Source organism: Sander vitreus, chromosome 21 (assembly GCF_031162955.1).
Source record: "Sander vitreus isolate 19-12246 chromosome 21, sanVit1, whole genome shotgun sequence".
NCBI lineage: Eukaryota > Metazoa > Chordata > Actinopteri > Perciformes > Percidae > Sander > Sander vitreus.
In genome coordinates, this window is record NC_135875.1 from 15658886 (window position 1) to 15676144 (window position 17259).

At 40.7% G+C, this 17259-nt stretch overlaps 1 protein-coding gene across 2 annotated transcripts; it reads left to right on the forward strand.

Annotated features, from left to right (window-relative positions):
- The first annotated feature begins 10 nt into the window (after positions 1-10).
- kctd5b (potassium channel tetramerization domain containing 5b) lies at positions 11-14994 on the forward strand. Of its 2 annotated transcripts, XM_078279645.1 has the most exons (7): positions 11-349; positions 6779-6887; positions 7205-7296; positions 7415-7510; positions 7701-7805; positions 10817-10942; positions 13086-14994. In XM_078279645.1, exons 1-7 carry the CDS (start codon positions 26-28, stop codon positions 13113-13115), a joined length of 882 nt encoding a protein of 293 aa, XP_078135771.1. In that variant the 5' UTR covers positions 11-25; the 3' UTR covers positions 13116-14994. The 2 variants fall into 2 exon arrangements, with proteins under 2 accessions (XP_078135771.1, XP_078135772.1); XM_078279646.1 differs by lacking the exon at positions 7701-7805.
- The last annotated feature ends 2265 nt before the right edge of the window (positions 14995-17259 follow it).

Here is a 17259-nt window from a genome sequence, read left to right on the forward strand (position 1 = left end):
TGAAGTGGGTTGGTAGGAGTGGCTGATGCGCTGGCAGCCTGCTTTGCATGAAGTTAGTGGCTGCAGCTTGGATATTTCCTGTCAGCCGCACACAGCCGAGGCGAGGGCGGAGGAGACGAGGAGAGGGATGGCAGAGAACAGCTCCGAGACAAGTAGCGCCGTTCACCGGAGATGTTTGGCCCATTCTCCGGTGGAGAGAAACATTTCAGCCGGTGTCGGGGCATCGAAATGGATTCGACTAAACGTCGGCGGGACGTATTTTTTAACAACGAGACAGACGCTGTGTAGAGATCCAAAATCATTTCTGTATAGACTGAGCCAAGCTGACCCCGAGCTCGACTCCGACAAGGTAAATGCTAAGCTAGTTAGCACTGTAGTTAGGAGCGCAGTTGGTTAACTCCATTTTATTTCACAATTAGTTAAATTCTTTTATATTTGCATTGTTAAGCAATTAGGGTGGCTGGCGACTGCGCGTACCAGCTTGTTTAATCAGATCCCCAGCTTTGTGAAAAATCATTGTTTATTATTTATACTTGCCGCTAACTATTTTGTTGTGGCTAACTAGCCTTAGCACGCTATGCTAGCTAGATTCCGACAGTCACCACATGACATCCGATCTTGCTGCTAGTTTGTGTTTGGTAACTGGCTCGTTAAGTGTATTTGACAAGATAAAAAAGTTGCTAGGTCCTGCGGTTGCCTAAATGTGTCGTTTAAAGTGTTGCCTAAACGATAGTTAAGGGTTTTAACCGTTTTTATAGTTTTTTCCACTGAGAATATCAATTCGCCACAATAGTTGGAAACTTTCCCCATCTGAGGCCGTTGCATTGCGCTACACTCATCTAGAGGTGCGGTGTCAATGACAGCAAAAGGCTGTAGCATAATATTGTAATATCGAAAATGTATTGCAATAGCGAAAATACAAATTAAAATTTTATAACATTGGTATTAGTTTTTTTTTCTGGCACAGCCAAGGTTTGTAATGTCTACTAGCGTTAGTGCTATCATTAACTTACCAAATGATCTACACATGTATAAGGCTTCATTGCGCGAGCAATTTGTGTTTTTCCCCTCCCTCTCTTGGGGTTAGTCTGTTACTTGGCTCCGTTTGCTTTGCAGTAATCAGCCTCTGAGCTGGTGGTCAGGCTCCCATAATGAGCACCTAAGTCATTGCCAAGTGGGGTGAGGTGCTGCTGACAACTGAGAGCTGGGGATGAAGTCACTCATCTGCTTGAATGGCCTCAATGCTCCAGAAGCAGGCTTCTCTCTGTTTGCGTGTGTGTGTGTGTGTGTGTGTGTGTGTGTGTGTGTGTGTGTGTAGCTTTTCATTGTTCATTTTACTGCCCCATTATTCATTGTTTTCATCTACTTGCACATTTTAATCTTCACCCCTGCCCTCTGTAGCTCATCTCGTATTTTCATGCAAATATCTTAATCTCTGAATAATCAGCTTGCTTTTTGTCAGTTTATCCTCCCATGAGCGACGGATCAGTCCATCTAAATCCCTTGTCTTAAGTGTGTATCAGACTCTCAAGCCATTACCGTACCTCTTGCCTGCAGACAGTCTCATTTCAGATAGCTTCCAGTAAAGGACCGGTTATTACTGGCTATTATTTCACTTTCTTCTGTGTCTCAAACTATATATGTTAACATGATTTCATCTTATCTGCAACTGAGCCAAGAAGGCCATGTTTTTTGCAACAAACCTGCATGTGAATGGGAAGCCCAGCAAAGTAACAGATCATTGAAGAGCTCTGTTTTTGGGCGAATGCAGTATTGTTTCCTAGCCAAGGAGATGAGTGGTTCAGTTCTCTGTCACACAGGCTGACGTGCTTCAGCAGGACTCTTGAGAACTGCATTATTCATGTTGTTGACTAGAGCATGTTTTGCACATTGGGATAGATCAGGGAGAAAGTAGAGGAAGTGCTGTCACGTGCACAGCCATAACAGAAGATGTGGACTTGTATTTATAAATATTCTTATTAAAATCTTTATCCTAATTTCTAATTGACATGATACTCATTCCTGTCACTCTAGATAGATGTTGTTATAACTAGGTTTGTTAGACTTTTGTAACAAATTGACGATGCAAGATTATAAGCAGGTATTGCTCCAAATTATCAATTGTCCATTCAACGAGCTGAGAATTGCACATCAATAGGCATCCACCCCTTTGGCAAACTCCTGCTCTCAAACTGCTCAGCTCAGGACCACTCAAGTAGAGACCCAGCTTTCTAGCTTTGAGAGCTGCATACATTTTTCAAGCACCCTATCACAAAGTACTCTTGTTTTTTTTCAACATCTTATTCTTTTCATATTTATATCCATTTGCTGCTCGAAGAAAGTCTCTCTGTAGCATGTGTGAGTTATTTGAGTTATGTTACTGCCGTATTCAGCTTGTATGTCATGCCTGAGCACACTGTGGGAGGCAACTTAAATATTTAACGGTGATATCTTGGTCTCCTCCTGCTCTGTCCTGCGGTAAGTGCTCAAAGAGGACACTGCAGAGTACTATTGGCGAATCAGTTATGATAAGGTATTAAGTACGTATTCCACACCATCATGATTCAGTCATTTTACTTCCAGCCTCTTTTTTTTATTTTTTTTATTGGAATACACATTTCTCGTTCTACCAGGAGACACTTTCTGTTTCAGTGATTTCTTGGCTTACCAGCTTAGCCGTGAAGCTACCTCTCATCATGACAGCAAAGCTTTTAGGGGACCAAAAAGGGAGCTGTTCATTTACTGCCAGCAGCACTGCTCCATCATAAATTGTTGTGCAAAACACACTGATGGTGTTTTGCCATGCAGAGTTTTAAATGGTAAAAAATGGAGAAGTTCCTTCCAGCTTTAGTGAAAGGTTAAACACAATTAAATGCACAGTGTTAAATATCTTGAAATATGAGAGAGTTTCACACAATATAGCCTTGATGTGATGTGTGTGTATTATTTAAAAGATGAAGGCCTATTTGACTATGCCATTACTGCTTGTACTCCAGAGGGACTCCTAGCTCCTACTCTACAAGGATCAGACTTCCACTTGGCTAAGTAGCTACAGTCACATGACTCAGAACATCTACTGCAACATCTTTTAAGCAGTGTTTCTGCAGTGGACTTGTACTCCAGCTTGACTGCAGTGAAGGCAGAGCAGTATAATATTACTTTATTTCTTTTTTTCTTCCTGGTCTAAGCAAATTGGAACGACTTCAATGCTGCTGTTGCTGCTTTTTCATTTAAAATCCATCTGGTGTATTATTTGAAAGTCTATATGAAATTTAGCATTGAATATACCCACACCTGTCTGGCTTGATTTGGTGAATTGTTCCATGCAAAGGTTTGGTGTACACCCAGTGTTGAACAGACATGTAGTGACTTGTTAATTTATTTGAATTAAGGATTGACTTTTAGTGTTAAATGTCTCTGCAAAAAGCCTGATTGGACATCACATGCTTGAAGGCTGGGTCGCAATGGTATTTCCTGTGTGTGTGTGTGTGTGTGTGTGTGTGTGTGTGTGGGAGAAGAATGATAAGGTTAATACTCTACACGTCCCTCTTCTGTGAAGCCCACCCTTCTAATTAGCTTTTGTTTACCTTAATATTAAGCTATCTTCAGTTTGAATCCAGTCATGGTTAGGCCTGCTTTGACTTGGCTCTTTTTACTGTATGTACACAAGGCTTTACACTTTCAATATTTTTGCAAGGCAAAACTACAAAACACCATGAAGCATGCCTGACCTACACTGAGCTGACCTATTTCTGGTGGTTATTGTAGGCGGTGTTGACACTTGTCAGTGTATTTGTTGATTATCATCTGTTGTCTTTTGGTTTATGCGGTTGGCCTTGGATGTAGGTCTAGCATTTTTAATTTCAAGGTTTCACTTGTTTTTTTCTAAGATTTTAACTTGAACCTTATTATTCATAGATGATAAGCTAGTTTTGTTCATATTATTGCATCGAGATGGTGAACGTTTTGAGCTTCAAGCATTCTAATACAAATCTTAATCCTTTCTCTTTTCCTGCCCGTCTACAGTACATCCCAACAGCCCTATTCCCTTGCTGTCCCAGACTCCTCCTGCTTGTTGCCCTGTGCTCCCAAGCCTGGGCGCCCAGAGACACAGCCTTTTGTGTTTTAATTAAATACACTGTCCCCTTTGTATACATTGGCCCCTATATCAGAGCCCCCATAATCATCTTTCTCTTAACTGGGTCACTGTCACCCCAAGTCCCCCATGTCCATCCAGAGTACCTGCAACAGCCTTGTCAGCACAACAGGCCCAGAAGCAGAAGGTTTACACAAGTGTAGCGTACACGTATGGCAGCTTTGAATGTTTGATCAGTGGGAGTGTTTTGAGGCAGTATACAATAGTTTATCTATCTAATAAAGCGAGACGTATCTGTATGTATGAGGTATCAGACGCCACACAGAGCGCTAATGGCAGCGGGGAGGGGGGTACCGCCTTTGACTCCAGTGCAGTTTTTCCTGCTTCCAACGTTACATCCAACGTTGATTGCTGGAAATACCAAACTAACTTTTCTTCACTTTCTTTTCTTCCGCACGAGCGGATAGCTGAAAGGAACATCGCGACTGTAGTGTTAAATAAGGTTGGGGGGGGGGGAAAACGTAACGCTGCGTTTTCAGTGTCTATTATTTCACGAACACCAAAATTCCACCAACTGCGGAACGGCTGCGGATCGGCTCCGCTACGTGTCAGCTCCATGCTCCGCCGTCCTTCAATAACCACCGTGTCCGGATTTGTTGCGTAAAGGCTGCGGCCATGACTGACAGCTGTAGTCACGAGGACCCACTAGATCTTGCGAATTCACGTAGAATAGAACCACAAAACCAACAACAGCTTGTTTCCATCCAGAGGAGTAGAGGGGAAACAACTCTGTGCTGTGTTTTTAAGGTGTAGTGCAGGGAAATATGATCCGCACTTCCTGTCCCGCACAATCTGAATTGTGCTGAATTGCTGCGGAGCTCTCCGGCATCCGGCAAAAATAGAAGCTCTGCGTATCTGCTCCGGAGGACTGGGACGGAGCCAGGACGCAGCCGTTCCGCAGTCAGAGAAAATACGCACAATGACTTTAATGGAAACCTATTGAGTCCGCCGCCGTTGCGGAGCGGATCCGCAGTTGGTGGAAATTACCCATAAGATTAAACTCAATAAAAAGCCATTTGCCAACACTAAATATCAAACAAAAGCCAGACACTATATCGTATTTAGTTGTTGTGAGCTGTAGCCTACATTCACCACTTCTAAACAGAGGCAGAACATAAGGTAATCTCGGATATATCACATATATTGTCTTAGCGCTTTACAGGCCCACATCAACCATTGGTTCAATCCCATCCCAAGTTTAACAAATCCAGACAAGGAAAACGTCCACAAAACAACTAAACAACGTGAATCTGTCTTCAATAGTACCGACGTAATTCGGTTGGTACTCAAAAAAGTACAGTATTCGTTACCCAACTCTAATGCTCATAGAGGCCAAGAGTAGAAGCTTAACCTTCTATGCTAAAATCAACCATTACGTATGGTGTGGTTTGAATGTGTTGAGGTGTGCAGCTTTGGCCTCGTCTGGTTCCTTCACGTAGGGCCCGCCTGTGCTTAAACTTTAGTGACTATGGAAATGTAAAAAAACGGACACAGGGCAATAAGACCAGAATAGAGCTTCATTGGGCTCCAGTGGGATATATTTGCATAGGAAAGGAGGTCAACCAGCCAGGAGGGTTCAGATTCATTACAAAAAGAAAATGTACTGGGACCTTTTCTCATTATTAGAAAGATTAATGGGTTTTTGAGTAGAACCCGTCTCTGGGCTTCGGAGGATGAGGCAACTATGAATGCGGTCTTCATTGTTCACTTGGCTGTTTTGAGTTTGCTCATGGCCTGCAGTATATGACAATATTGCACCGACCAGCAATGCTGCTTATTTGCCAACGTTGCTCCTGAAGCCGTAATGCTCGACCGATGCGACGTCAAACGCCCTGTGGCATTTGAGAATTGGCATAAAATTTGCTTCTGGCCTGTCCTCCGTGCTAGGTGTATTACTAAATGGCATGCACGTTTAACTGATGTTCAAACAGACTCATTATGTGTTAGGCCAACTATGTAGGAGACCAGACTAGGCTAATTGTCGGTTGCCAAGCCAAGGTGCTTTCTCTCGGTCCCCTTGGTGGATTCAGCTTGCTGTTCCAAAATCTTTTTATGTTCTGCTCTAATTGTTTTAGCTGCCCCCCCCAACAAGATAAAACGGTCTAATCACAGTACTTACAGAAATAGGGGAATACCCAGCGGTTGTGAAGAAATCAGGATCAAACCCAAGGCCTGTGGGAAAAGCATAGACTGTTACAGTCTATGGGGAAAAGTGAAGTGATATCCCAAAGCAGTCGTACATGTGCGGCTCTTTCCCCTGTAGTGATTATCAGCACAGGAGCTGACATCATAATTTACTGATGCACAGTGTTGATTCTCTCTCCTCCCCCCACAGATTGTGTTTCATTAAAGATATACACCTGCACATTGTGTTTTTTTTGTTTGTTTTTAAAGGAACACACATTTTGGAAAATACAAGTGTTGAATGAGAGGATTTGAAATCTCTTTTTATCTCTGTGTACACTGCTTTGCCTGTACTGGATGCATAGAATATTTTGTTTTTAGTTTGACCAGAAACGGGCACATTTCCTAAATGTTGAACTTTTTCTTCAACTTAAAAACTCTGACAGTGAATACAGTGTTATTCTATTAATCTCATCCTCCTCCTTTTCTGCTTTTCAGGATGAAACTGGGGCCTATCTCATAGACAGAGACCCCACATACTTTGGGCCAGTGCTTAACTACTTGAGGCATGGCAAACTGGTGCTCAACAGGGACTTGGCAGAGGAAGGTAATATCTCTGTGGAATATGAGATGAACTTTAAGAAATGTTTTCCAAATACAGTTGTCTATAGCACAGTCAACAAATTGGTAACAAACTTGTAAATATTGTTTGTCAATATTTGAGTATATTATTGTTGATTGATTGTTGTAAAAGGTAATGTGATGGCAATGATTGCAAAGAATTTAGGGCCTACATGTCCTTCAAGTATAGATTTTAACACATTACACTCACATCTCAGCAAAACCCTAAAGTAGAAGCCATTGTTAGCAGTAGCAGGATAGGTCTGCCTTAAAAGCTTAATCGTTTCTTTTTTACCGTTTTAGGTGTGCTAGAAGAAGCCGAATTCTACAACATCACATCATTAATAAAGCTCCTCAAGGACAAGATCAGGGAACGCGACTGTAAAACATCACAGGTACACAAAGCTCTATTAAAATAGATTTCTTCATGAATTTGATGCATCCTGTTACATTAATTGTGCGTTATTTCTCTCTTTCCATCCCATTTCTGTCATGTGTTTGTCCTCCTCTCAGGTTCCAGTGAAGCATGTGTACCGGGTGCTGCAGTGCCAGGAGGAGGAGCTGACACAGATGGTGTCTACCATGTCTGATGGCTGGAAGTTCGAACAGGTAAATTGCTTCACAGCAGCAGAAATCCTCCTTTCATGTGCTTCACCCACCCCGCTATGCTCACATTGACCCAGAAAGTCCAGTTCTCAATATTGGAAATGGCTAACAAGCCAAACGGCAAATCACATCTTTCTCAATGTCCGCATACGTGATCCGGGCATCCCTTCTGTGCTCTGATTGGTTGTTGCAGCTTGTCAGTATAGGTTACGGGCGAGCCCACCAGTCAGAGTTTCTGCTGATTGTATCAAGGGAGGTGAAGGGAGAGGAGTCTGCTTTGCCAAACAACAGCGGAGAGGTGTGTCTAACAAATTTCTGTCCACGGGCCGGTCACTGCATGGTCCTTGTTGTCCCTACACAACCCGTTGGCCATTGTTTGTCCCAAGTAGACACATAGCTGTTCGTCATTTTGAGTTGATTCTTTTCAGTGTTCATTTGTACTGCTTGCTTACCAGTGAGGCTAAGGGCGTTTTCACACCTATAGGTCGTTTGCTTTGGGTCGAATCAGTTGGTGAGTTAGTAAACTTGAAGCGATTTGCCTTCAGTTTGGTTTCACACCTGGAAAAATCCAAGCGTACCAAAAGAACGTCTACTCCTCTTATTGGTCGGATGTGTCTAGGGACGGGAGCAAGAAAGTTAATACAGGAAGAAGGTACTGTGTTCTGGGCTAGTGCATATTTCTTGCATCTCCATAGTCACACCAGCTCATTTCATTAAAATGATCAGACATTGTTTCGCGAGAGATGTTACTACGTCTGCTCTGCTCACCGAGACTTCGCTCTGCTCTGCCAGCTGCACGGAGATACGAGTGATGGACGGCAGGCTTGACAGCAGTCTATTTCTGTGATGGAAACACTGCAAGCTGCTACAGTTTGCTGCTCTGCTGCATCGCAGGTTGCTATACACACCTGGCTACAGGAGACATTAGCTCAGACCTGCGGAGTACATATAGTTGGTGCGGTTCGAGTACAGCTCACGTTCTCACCACAAACGAACCGCTCCAGAGTTCGATTGAAAGCGTTTTGGTGTGCACCAGAGTTTGATTGCCGCGTTCTTACCTGCCCAAACGAACCGCACCAGCGGGGCAAACAAACTCTAGTTTGATTCAACCGAACTCAACGAGGCAGGTGTGAAAGCGCCCTAAGAGAACATGACACCTTCTTTTCTTGTCTGTGATTTTGTGTAATTATGCTATTTTGTTATTCATACTGCATTCACACTTTTTAGGCCTGTCAACAGATTTGTGTTCTGCTTTGATATAGGCACATAGCCCCATAACATAGCTGTTATGGGGGCTGTGCTGTAATATAATGCTGGTTGTTTAGAGATGAAATGTTGTTTTATCTTCCCAGCAGGCAATCTACCTTGTCACTGAAACATTAAGAGTGAATAGTCCAAGTTTCCATGAGAGGTTGTGTTCAGCTGGAGCTGCCGAAAGCTAATATTTCTAATGAAAACCCCCACGTTTGGGTGTTGGAGTGTGTTTTATGTGTGAATGAATCTCTCTGAGACGAAGGATCACTGGATCTCCCAGAGAGCTGAAATCTCTCTAATCTCCTCACACAGGTCAGATGGAAACTCCTCGAAGCACTACTTATGCAAAGCCTTAAGCTCGGTCGTCAGCCCAGGAGAGTCTTTTGGGGAGATAAGCTCTAATGACCTACTGCTGCTTTAAGACTCCCATTAATATAGAGACAATTTGTTGAAGTGTATTTTACCCAGAAAGTCTTAGGATTTGGTGCGTGTTGAGTCTCTAGCAGCATGACAAGTGGAATCCACGGTAGCTAGTTGAGATTATTTGGGCTTTTTTTTGCTGCGTTTGATGCCTAATTCGAGAGAGATTGCTTAACAACAAGTCTCCGGCAGCAGTGGCTAATGAGGCGATGCATGTCTGAACATGCACACCTGGGTACAGACAGTATACATGTAGCCTGCAGTGTACACACACTTGAACATTCAACAGTAAAAGCAGTTAATCAGGAACAGTTTTTTTCTCATGTTTTTCAAGGTGTGCATGAGGTTTGTTTATAAAGATTTTATCGATGTCATCCCTTTTATTTATCCTCTTGTGTCCTCCTGTGTCTTATATTCAATCTGACATGACTTGGAACAGGAAAATTAGAAATTTGCCGTGCTTATTCTCTTACCAATTCTTCTCCCGAGCAGTAGCTTCACTGATGTTTTCATTTGGTTGAATTTGGGTTCTGCTCTCCGTTCCCTCTCAATCCCTGAGGTAGACTGGTAAGCCATGCAGCTAAAGAGTTGGCAGACAAATGAAGTAGAGTTGTAGAAAGCTGCTTGTAGCATTTAGTATTGATCTCATTTAATATGGCAGTTGAAGCACCAGAGAAAATCCTACACGCGTTATGGTTCTGCTAACCAATCAAGTCTTAAGTCACAGAGCTAAAACGTGGAACCAGTGTTACTGATGGGAGTGACCTACTTTTGTGGTTTGCTCCTTTTATTTGCTTCGAAGGAGATACTGTAGATTTCAACACTTGACTTCATCGATTCACTTTAAATAAACCTGGTCCTATCAAGTCAAATCCACCGTTCCACCAGCATGTTTGCCTCCTGTGGTCGAGTCCTTGCACTTGTATTCAGTAACTATCTGCTGGTTATCCTTTTCTGTCTGTGGCAGCTTTGGGCTATTTCTTTTATTATCATTACCTTATTTTTGTGGACCATTTATTTTATTTCTGTGTAATTACTTTAACTCAGTTTTCTGTTTGCCCTTTTGGGTTTCAATGCTGGCATTTCTGCAGGTCCTGAACACAGTTTGCATTGCATTTTATAGATGTAATGACGTAAACGTCACACGTTTCCATGTACCCTTAAACGTTTGAAATAGGTTTTGTAACTGCTGTCTTCTCTTGGTGTATTACTTTAAATTCGGGTTGTCCTAGTGGTCTCAGTGAACCATGTAATTGTGCTACCATGACATCCTGAGTTTAAATCTCACCAAGGAACTTGATGTCATCCCCACTGTATTCCATATTATGTGGTCTATTAAAGGCACAAAAAAAACAACTTAAAAGTCAGGGTTACACAGACCATACTTTATTAGTCTGGATGAATTGTTTGGAGCTATGTCTAATTAATGAAACTCCAAAATAATATATTGAGACCTTTTTAAATTTGAGTTGCATGAACCTGTGGACCCCCTGTGCTCTTTGATTGGTTGTCAACCATTTAATTTATTTTGTTCCCCTACCTCTGTTTTTCCACCATGAGTTACCCAGTTTTTGCCTCTACTTTATCAGTCTAAGGCCAATTCTTCCTCTGTGCTCTGCTCTCGTGTCTCTCTAGCTGGTCAGCATAGGCTCATCTTACAACTACGGAAACGAAGACCAAGCCGAGTTCCTGTGTGTAGTCTCCAAGGAGCTGCACAATCAATCATACGGGACAAACAGTGAGCCCAGTGAGAAGGCCAAGGTAAGTGTGTGAGTGGGCGGAGAGGCTGGGTTGAAAATCCATCCTCAGCAAACATCTGTGAATGATGGCCTGTGCTGGATGTTTTAAATGAATCGCATTTATGAACACGCCACAAGGGGACTGAAAGCACCTCTAGTTTATTGATGAGAAAACTCTATGAAGGAGAACCTTGTGAATATTTTGTCCCTCAGTTAAAAACGACAGTTAAAAAAAAAACAGCCTTCCTGTAAAACCACAAGTGATCAGAAGATCAAAAGAAGATAAAACGTATAAATTAAAGCAAAGCAGACATAACTTTGACCTTTCAGAACTCTCTACTCTTTAGTTTCAGACATGCACAACTTTTAATTTTGATGCTGACGACTAGACCTAATTCAGACTTTGTACTTGTTAGATTTGACCTGAAATAAAAAAAAAAAAAAAACTTTAAACAGTATCCTCTGTGCTAGGGCTATGAAGAGAGCACAGGTCTGCAGATTAGCTTGGCAAGGTCTGTCATTTTCTCAAGTGCTTTGGGTTTGAAGCAGGAGGCACGCCCTGAGAAATTCAAACTCCCATTAGCTTGTCCCCCTGGGGACCCACTCCTTTTAAGGCAACTACACATGAAGAAGCACACCGTTAAATTTGTGTTCATGCTACTGTTTATTTTGATAGAAAGATTCCACACTGCCAGTTAGTAGTACTCCCTTTTGAACATTAATCCATTAGCTTTATTTTTTCTCACCGCTCTTCATTTCCATCATTTTACGACATGGCTTTCTTGTCTTCTTCTGTGGTGTCTGCATGCAGCATGTTGCTCAGAGCGCGGACAAAGAGACGTATTATAAAATGAATGACTCTGGTTAGGGTTGAGCACTTATGACTCGCTGGTGAGCATTCAACTGCTCGTAGTCCTTCCACCGAGCCTCCATGGTTTGTCCCTCTCTTCCTTCCCCGTGCCTCATTGATGCAGGTGATGCTACTGAAAACGTCTGTCAAGACAACTTAAGCTGATAAATATACTTAAACCAGAGCAAAGTCCCTGTATCCAGGTTGAAAATCATCTTTGGCCTTCAGGGTTTACAAGCCACAGCTAGATCAAAAGCCAGATGGTTCCTGCTGAGACTGGTTGAATACTTCTTAGCAGGTGACGCTCTCTGAAACAAGATGGGCAGAGCTCCATTTGTTTCAGTAGTGTGGATAAGACCCTTGTAATTATTGTCATGCTCACAGCCTTGGTTAATGGAGGCCATGCTGAATCATCAGCTGCAGCAGTTTGACTCATTGTCCCTCTTTCAATGACATTTAAAGGGAAGGGAGGGTTACAATGCTCCCTTTGTCCATTTCATTGTCAGAAATTATAGTTGTTGTAGTGTTGATTGGACAGCACTGGTGTGTTTTTAAAGTCAAACTATTAATACATGTTTATCTTCATGCTTTTAAAAAACAAAGTGGCCTTAAAAAGTTGAGTTTAATCTAAGGATGTGTTTTACATTGGATTTCTACAGTTAAAGGTAGCTCTGTCAAACTGTATATATATAGTTGTATTATGATCAGTGGCAAAATTAGATTTGCAAATCACATATTACATCAATATTGACTGAAACAATACATTTATTACCAGCGTAACTGTTTATTTTTCTATGTTAGATCTTAGCCTTAATCCATAAATGTGTTAGTTTTTCAGTACAAAGAATCATTAAAAGGTTCATTTAAATGTATTGTTACTACAGTAAAAGTGACAATTTGCTTATGACAAGGTGTGTGTGTGTGTGTGTGTGTGTGTGTGTTAAATCTATACTGAACCAGAGCTAGGTAATGTTGGCTTCATGTCTTTCTAGTACCAAGGTTGATTCCACCTTTTCTGCTTTTATGAGCTCACCCAGAATATGCTCTACAACCACTTACTGCATAGTCTCTAGCACAACGCTTCATTTTCCTCACTTGTGCAGGCGTTTCCCTTTTCTCTGCACCTTATTCAAATGTACGAGTGCTCCTGGTTGGGAGAGTAAACACTGTAGCAGGAATACCAACCAGCTTATGAAGTGACTGTGAATACTGAAATGCAGAGAACTGTACAGAGTTACAGTACTAAATGACTTTCAGGGCGTGTGGTACAATGTGTTTGTGTTCATTCTACCATTTTTTTCTTTGGTCTTTGCAGATCCTTCAGGAAAGAGGTTCCCGGATGTGAAGAGGACTCAGTATTATGAGCTCCAGGTGTTATGATGCAAACATATCATCTTTGTGGAAGAACGTTTGGCACAATGGAGATTTAAAGAGGGGGGTGTGAATTTATTTTGCGTTTTCCCTCCTCCTTTGTTTTTATTTCTGGATGTAAATAAGTCTGTTTACTGACAATGTGCCTGTACATTTAAACTGGACCTTTTTTTTGAATTGGCGGCAAGTTTTTTTATTTTTATTTTTTTTCCTAATTGAAAGTAAGGAATTGCAGTCTACAAATGTTTTATGCTATAACATATGGCCATCGTCATATAAGGCCAATTCACTCAGGGTCATCTGTTGAGTTAAATCTTACATCCTCCAACTCAAGGGTCTGCTAAGGGATCAATCCGTATGGTATCAAACCTTAAAATCATTGTTTAGAGATGTTAAGAAGGGAATTGTGCATTTATTTAGCGCATGTTAAAGAGTTAATAGCTATTAAGTGTGAAATTCACCCCAAATAACAAATCGATTAACATATTTTCCAAAGATTTCAAACAGTTCTACTGAGATTTGTGATCATGAGGATCCAAGCTATACAGCACACACATTTTCAGATGCATTCGAAACATTTTTACTTACGGTCAAAAAATAAACCTTAATATTCGCCGATCATAATGAAAACTGTGAGTCAAAAATGTCCGTGATTTGATACTGTAGGTTAAGAGGCAATAGGTAATTTATCACTTGCAGAGCTTTTATTGGTGATGAGGAGGTGATCTGTAATGAACATAAATGTAAGTCCCATTTTCACATAGACTAAATAAGGTAGCTCTAGAGTTACAGCAGAATATCTGCCTAATATGGTGATTAAAGATGCTTCTTTATTGGCTTTCTTGGCTTGAGAAGTAAACGTGTTGCTAGTGTAGCTCCTTGTGGCACCCTATACTCTAGCTTGTAACACAATTACCCACAGGTGTGGCCGCTGTGGGCTGCAACGTGACATCATGACTTCGCGTAAACATACACGCCACTTTTTAAAGCCAAGTGGCGCGTTATCTCTACGCATTTTGAGCTATCTGCGTGTATGTCTACGCCGTATACAGCGGACGGTTGGGTTTAGTAAAAGAAGAACGGGACGGTTGGGTTTTAGGAAACGTGACACGCGGGACCCCATCCCTGGTCTCCGGGGTGAAAGTCCTGTGTTGTTTGACCCCTCCACCACCCCAACCAACCTCCCTATGCAGATTTTCGGGCTTTCATACTACTCGCTACCGTAGTCGCTCTTAATGCTACGTCATCCTCTTATTGAGAATCGTGCTGTGAAACATGCTTCCCGTTGAAATACATTAGTTTAAAAAACGTGCAACATTTCGCTGGAAATAAAACAAATTCTTTTCTCAGGAGAACTTGGCGTAAATTGACATGCAATCGCAAGGTAATGTAAGTCATTGGAGGCCAAACGGCGTTGATAAACACACTAAAAAGCGATTACGAGTATGCCATTATGCAAAATGGCATACGAATTGGCTTGTCATACATACAACACTTATTGAGAGCAGTCTGTGGGATTAAATAATTGTTTTCAGGAAGTTCGCTTACCTCCAATATAAAGATAAAACTTTAAAAGTACACATTTAACCATCTGTTCATTCAAAATGTGGTCTTTTAGTGAAGAAGTAAAATTGCTCTCTAAATGTTGTAAAGTGCAAATTTCTATCAAGTTTAGACATTTTTCTTAACTCCTCATGTTCATAAGTCAACAGTTAACTGCCCAAATAGTCAAAGGTGTTTTTTTTAAATGTGATTTCTGTTTTTACAGTGAGATTATTATTTAAAATTCAGTGTCCTGCTTTCTGTAAGGAAAAACATCCTTGAGGCAATGTCTGTTTTTTTTGTTTTTTTTCCACTAACTTCTGAATTTCCTTAACTAATTTGAATGTTTGAGGGAACATCATGTTTAAGGTCTTTTTTGAGGGGAAGTATTTTTGGTGTGAGAGGTTTGGGGGACTGGGACTGTTGTGGTGAAAGACTTTCTGTTCATATCCAGAGGATTTTGTTATGATGTAAATAATCCAAATTCAATATTAATATTTAACTCTTAAAAAAACTGCACGTTTTGTACACTGTATAGAAAACACAACTTGGAACAGAAGTTGTTTATACTGGATCTTTAAAAATGAGAAAATCTTGACAATGTTTACTTCAGTTTTGAATTGTTTATACAGAACTCTAGAGATTTAGGATTGAAAGAGCTGATGCTGAACACAGTGTCTTTCACTGATAACATACCTGGAACCGGTTTTGATAACCAATAACAAAGCTATACTTGGCTGGCTATGAAGTTGACTGTTACATTTTAAAAAAAAAAAAATTGCGATAGATTCTTCTAAGCTTTTTGAATTGTGTAGATTTCGTACACAGCATTACAAGCACTGCAGTGGAAAAAAAAACACTGTGCACATTGCTTAAAGACCTGTAATGTAAATACTGCATTTGAGAACACTTTTTTTATATAGAAAGTTGTTTTCTGGTTGGATGTGTGGTTTTCGTAGGTTGAATATTTCATTCACAAATAATCATTTAGTGTTGCCTTTTTCCCAATGACCAAAATCCAATGTCTTATGAGTATTGTACACATTGATCTTAGTGTCAGGGATGAGTAAACCTTTCTTAATGCTGGCACACTTTGTTTATATAGACTTGTTAACATCACGAAAACCTCCATTTACTCACATGTACACTTATACACTTGACAAAAACAATTTTTATATTGTCGGGGAAACAAGTATGGATGCATGTTTTTGATATAGATATACACACAAACGCATAAGGGCTTTTAAAGTGCAAAATTTGACATCTGCAAAGGGGTTCAATCAAAGTAGACTGGATTTCCTGCCAGAGCTAGGCTATGTTTACATTTGCTATAGTGTTCTGAAGCCTTCCAATTATGTACTGTCTTGCACTCCCTCACACGTTAACATTTGTCTGCCTTGTGTGACTGCACCAATGGCAACTCCTACTCCCCACTCCACATGAACTGATATTCACACAGACGTGCTAACTAGTAAGTTACTCCATCCACTTCTGACAGCCTATACTAGAGCGTTGCAGACAATCTTGCTTTCCACCCTCTCTGATGGCAGAGAAACTCACTTTTAATAGTATAACCTGCGATGCCTCGGAGCAAAGTTTTTTTTTTTTTTTTTTTGGGTCTTCTTTTGAGACTTTTTATTATTTTTTTTTATATCTGCAATGAGATATAGAGTGTTTTTGTGTTTGGTTTGCTGGTTTCAGTTGTAACTTCATTCAATACGCTTTGGTCTGAGGTGTTTTACCCCTCTTCTTTAGCAGCTGCATTACCTTTAATGCCCTTCACAAAACAGTTGTCTGGTTGAGCATTTGGCATTGATAATCATTTCATGTGATGGACAAACGTATCAAATCTGTAGCCTAATACTTATAAGTGCCCAGTTTGTTTTGCATTCAAGTCATAAGCCACAGACCACTGTAATGCATGATTGAAGTTGATCACACTTGTAATCCGAGGGAATGAATGTCATTTTTCCTCAATCTAGCAATTACATCGATGGATAAAGTTTTCATATCACTACATAGATCACTATTCTATATGATCTTATGCAATGTTAAAAATGTACAAACTGAGGTTAAGGGGATAGATCTATATGGTATTGCATAAGGTAAACCCAATAAAAATGTCATTCATGTGTTTACGTTTGTTTGTTTTTTTCCAGTGGATCGGCCAGTGTAAATGATTATTTTTAATTGCTCCGTTTTTATACACGAGAACACACGATTAGCTTTTTATGAGTATAAGTAACCATAAGTCATTTCAACAAATCCTTTTTTTCCCTTCCAAATCCTAACTTCTGATAAATAGTGACCTCTTGTGTCACTTCATCAAAACACGTTGCTATGGTTTAGTTGCCTAGAAACGTGCCTGTTTAAATGTAGACTTTTTTTTTATTATTATTCGTTTTATTTACACGGGATTATAAAACAGTGTTCAAAAATGTTTCATACAGCCACAAATCTCAGTCAACTAAACGATTTAGTTATTGTACACATGTAATTTGTCAAACGTAGTCGTTTGGGTTAACGATCTCGTCTGGGCAGAGATGTTATATAAAACAAGATAGAAATCCGCCTGT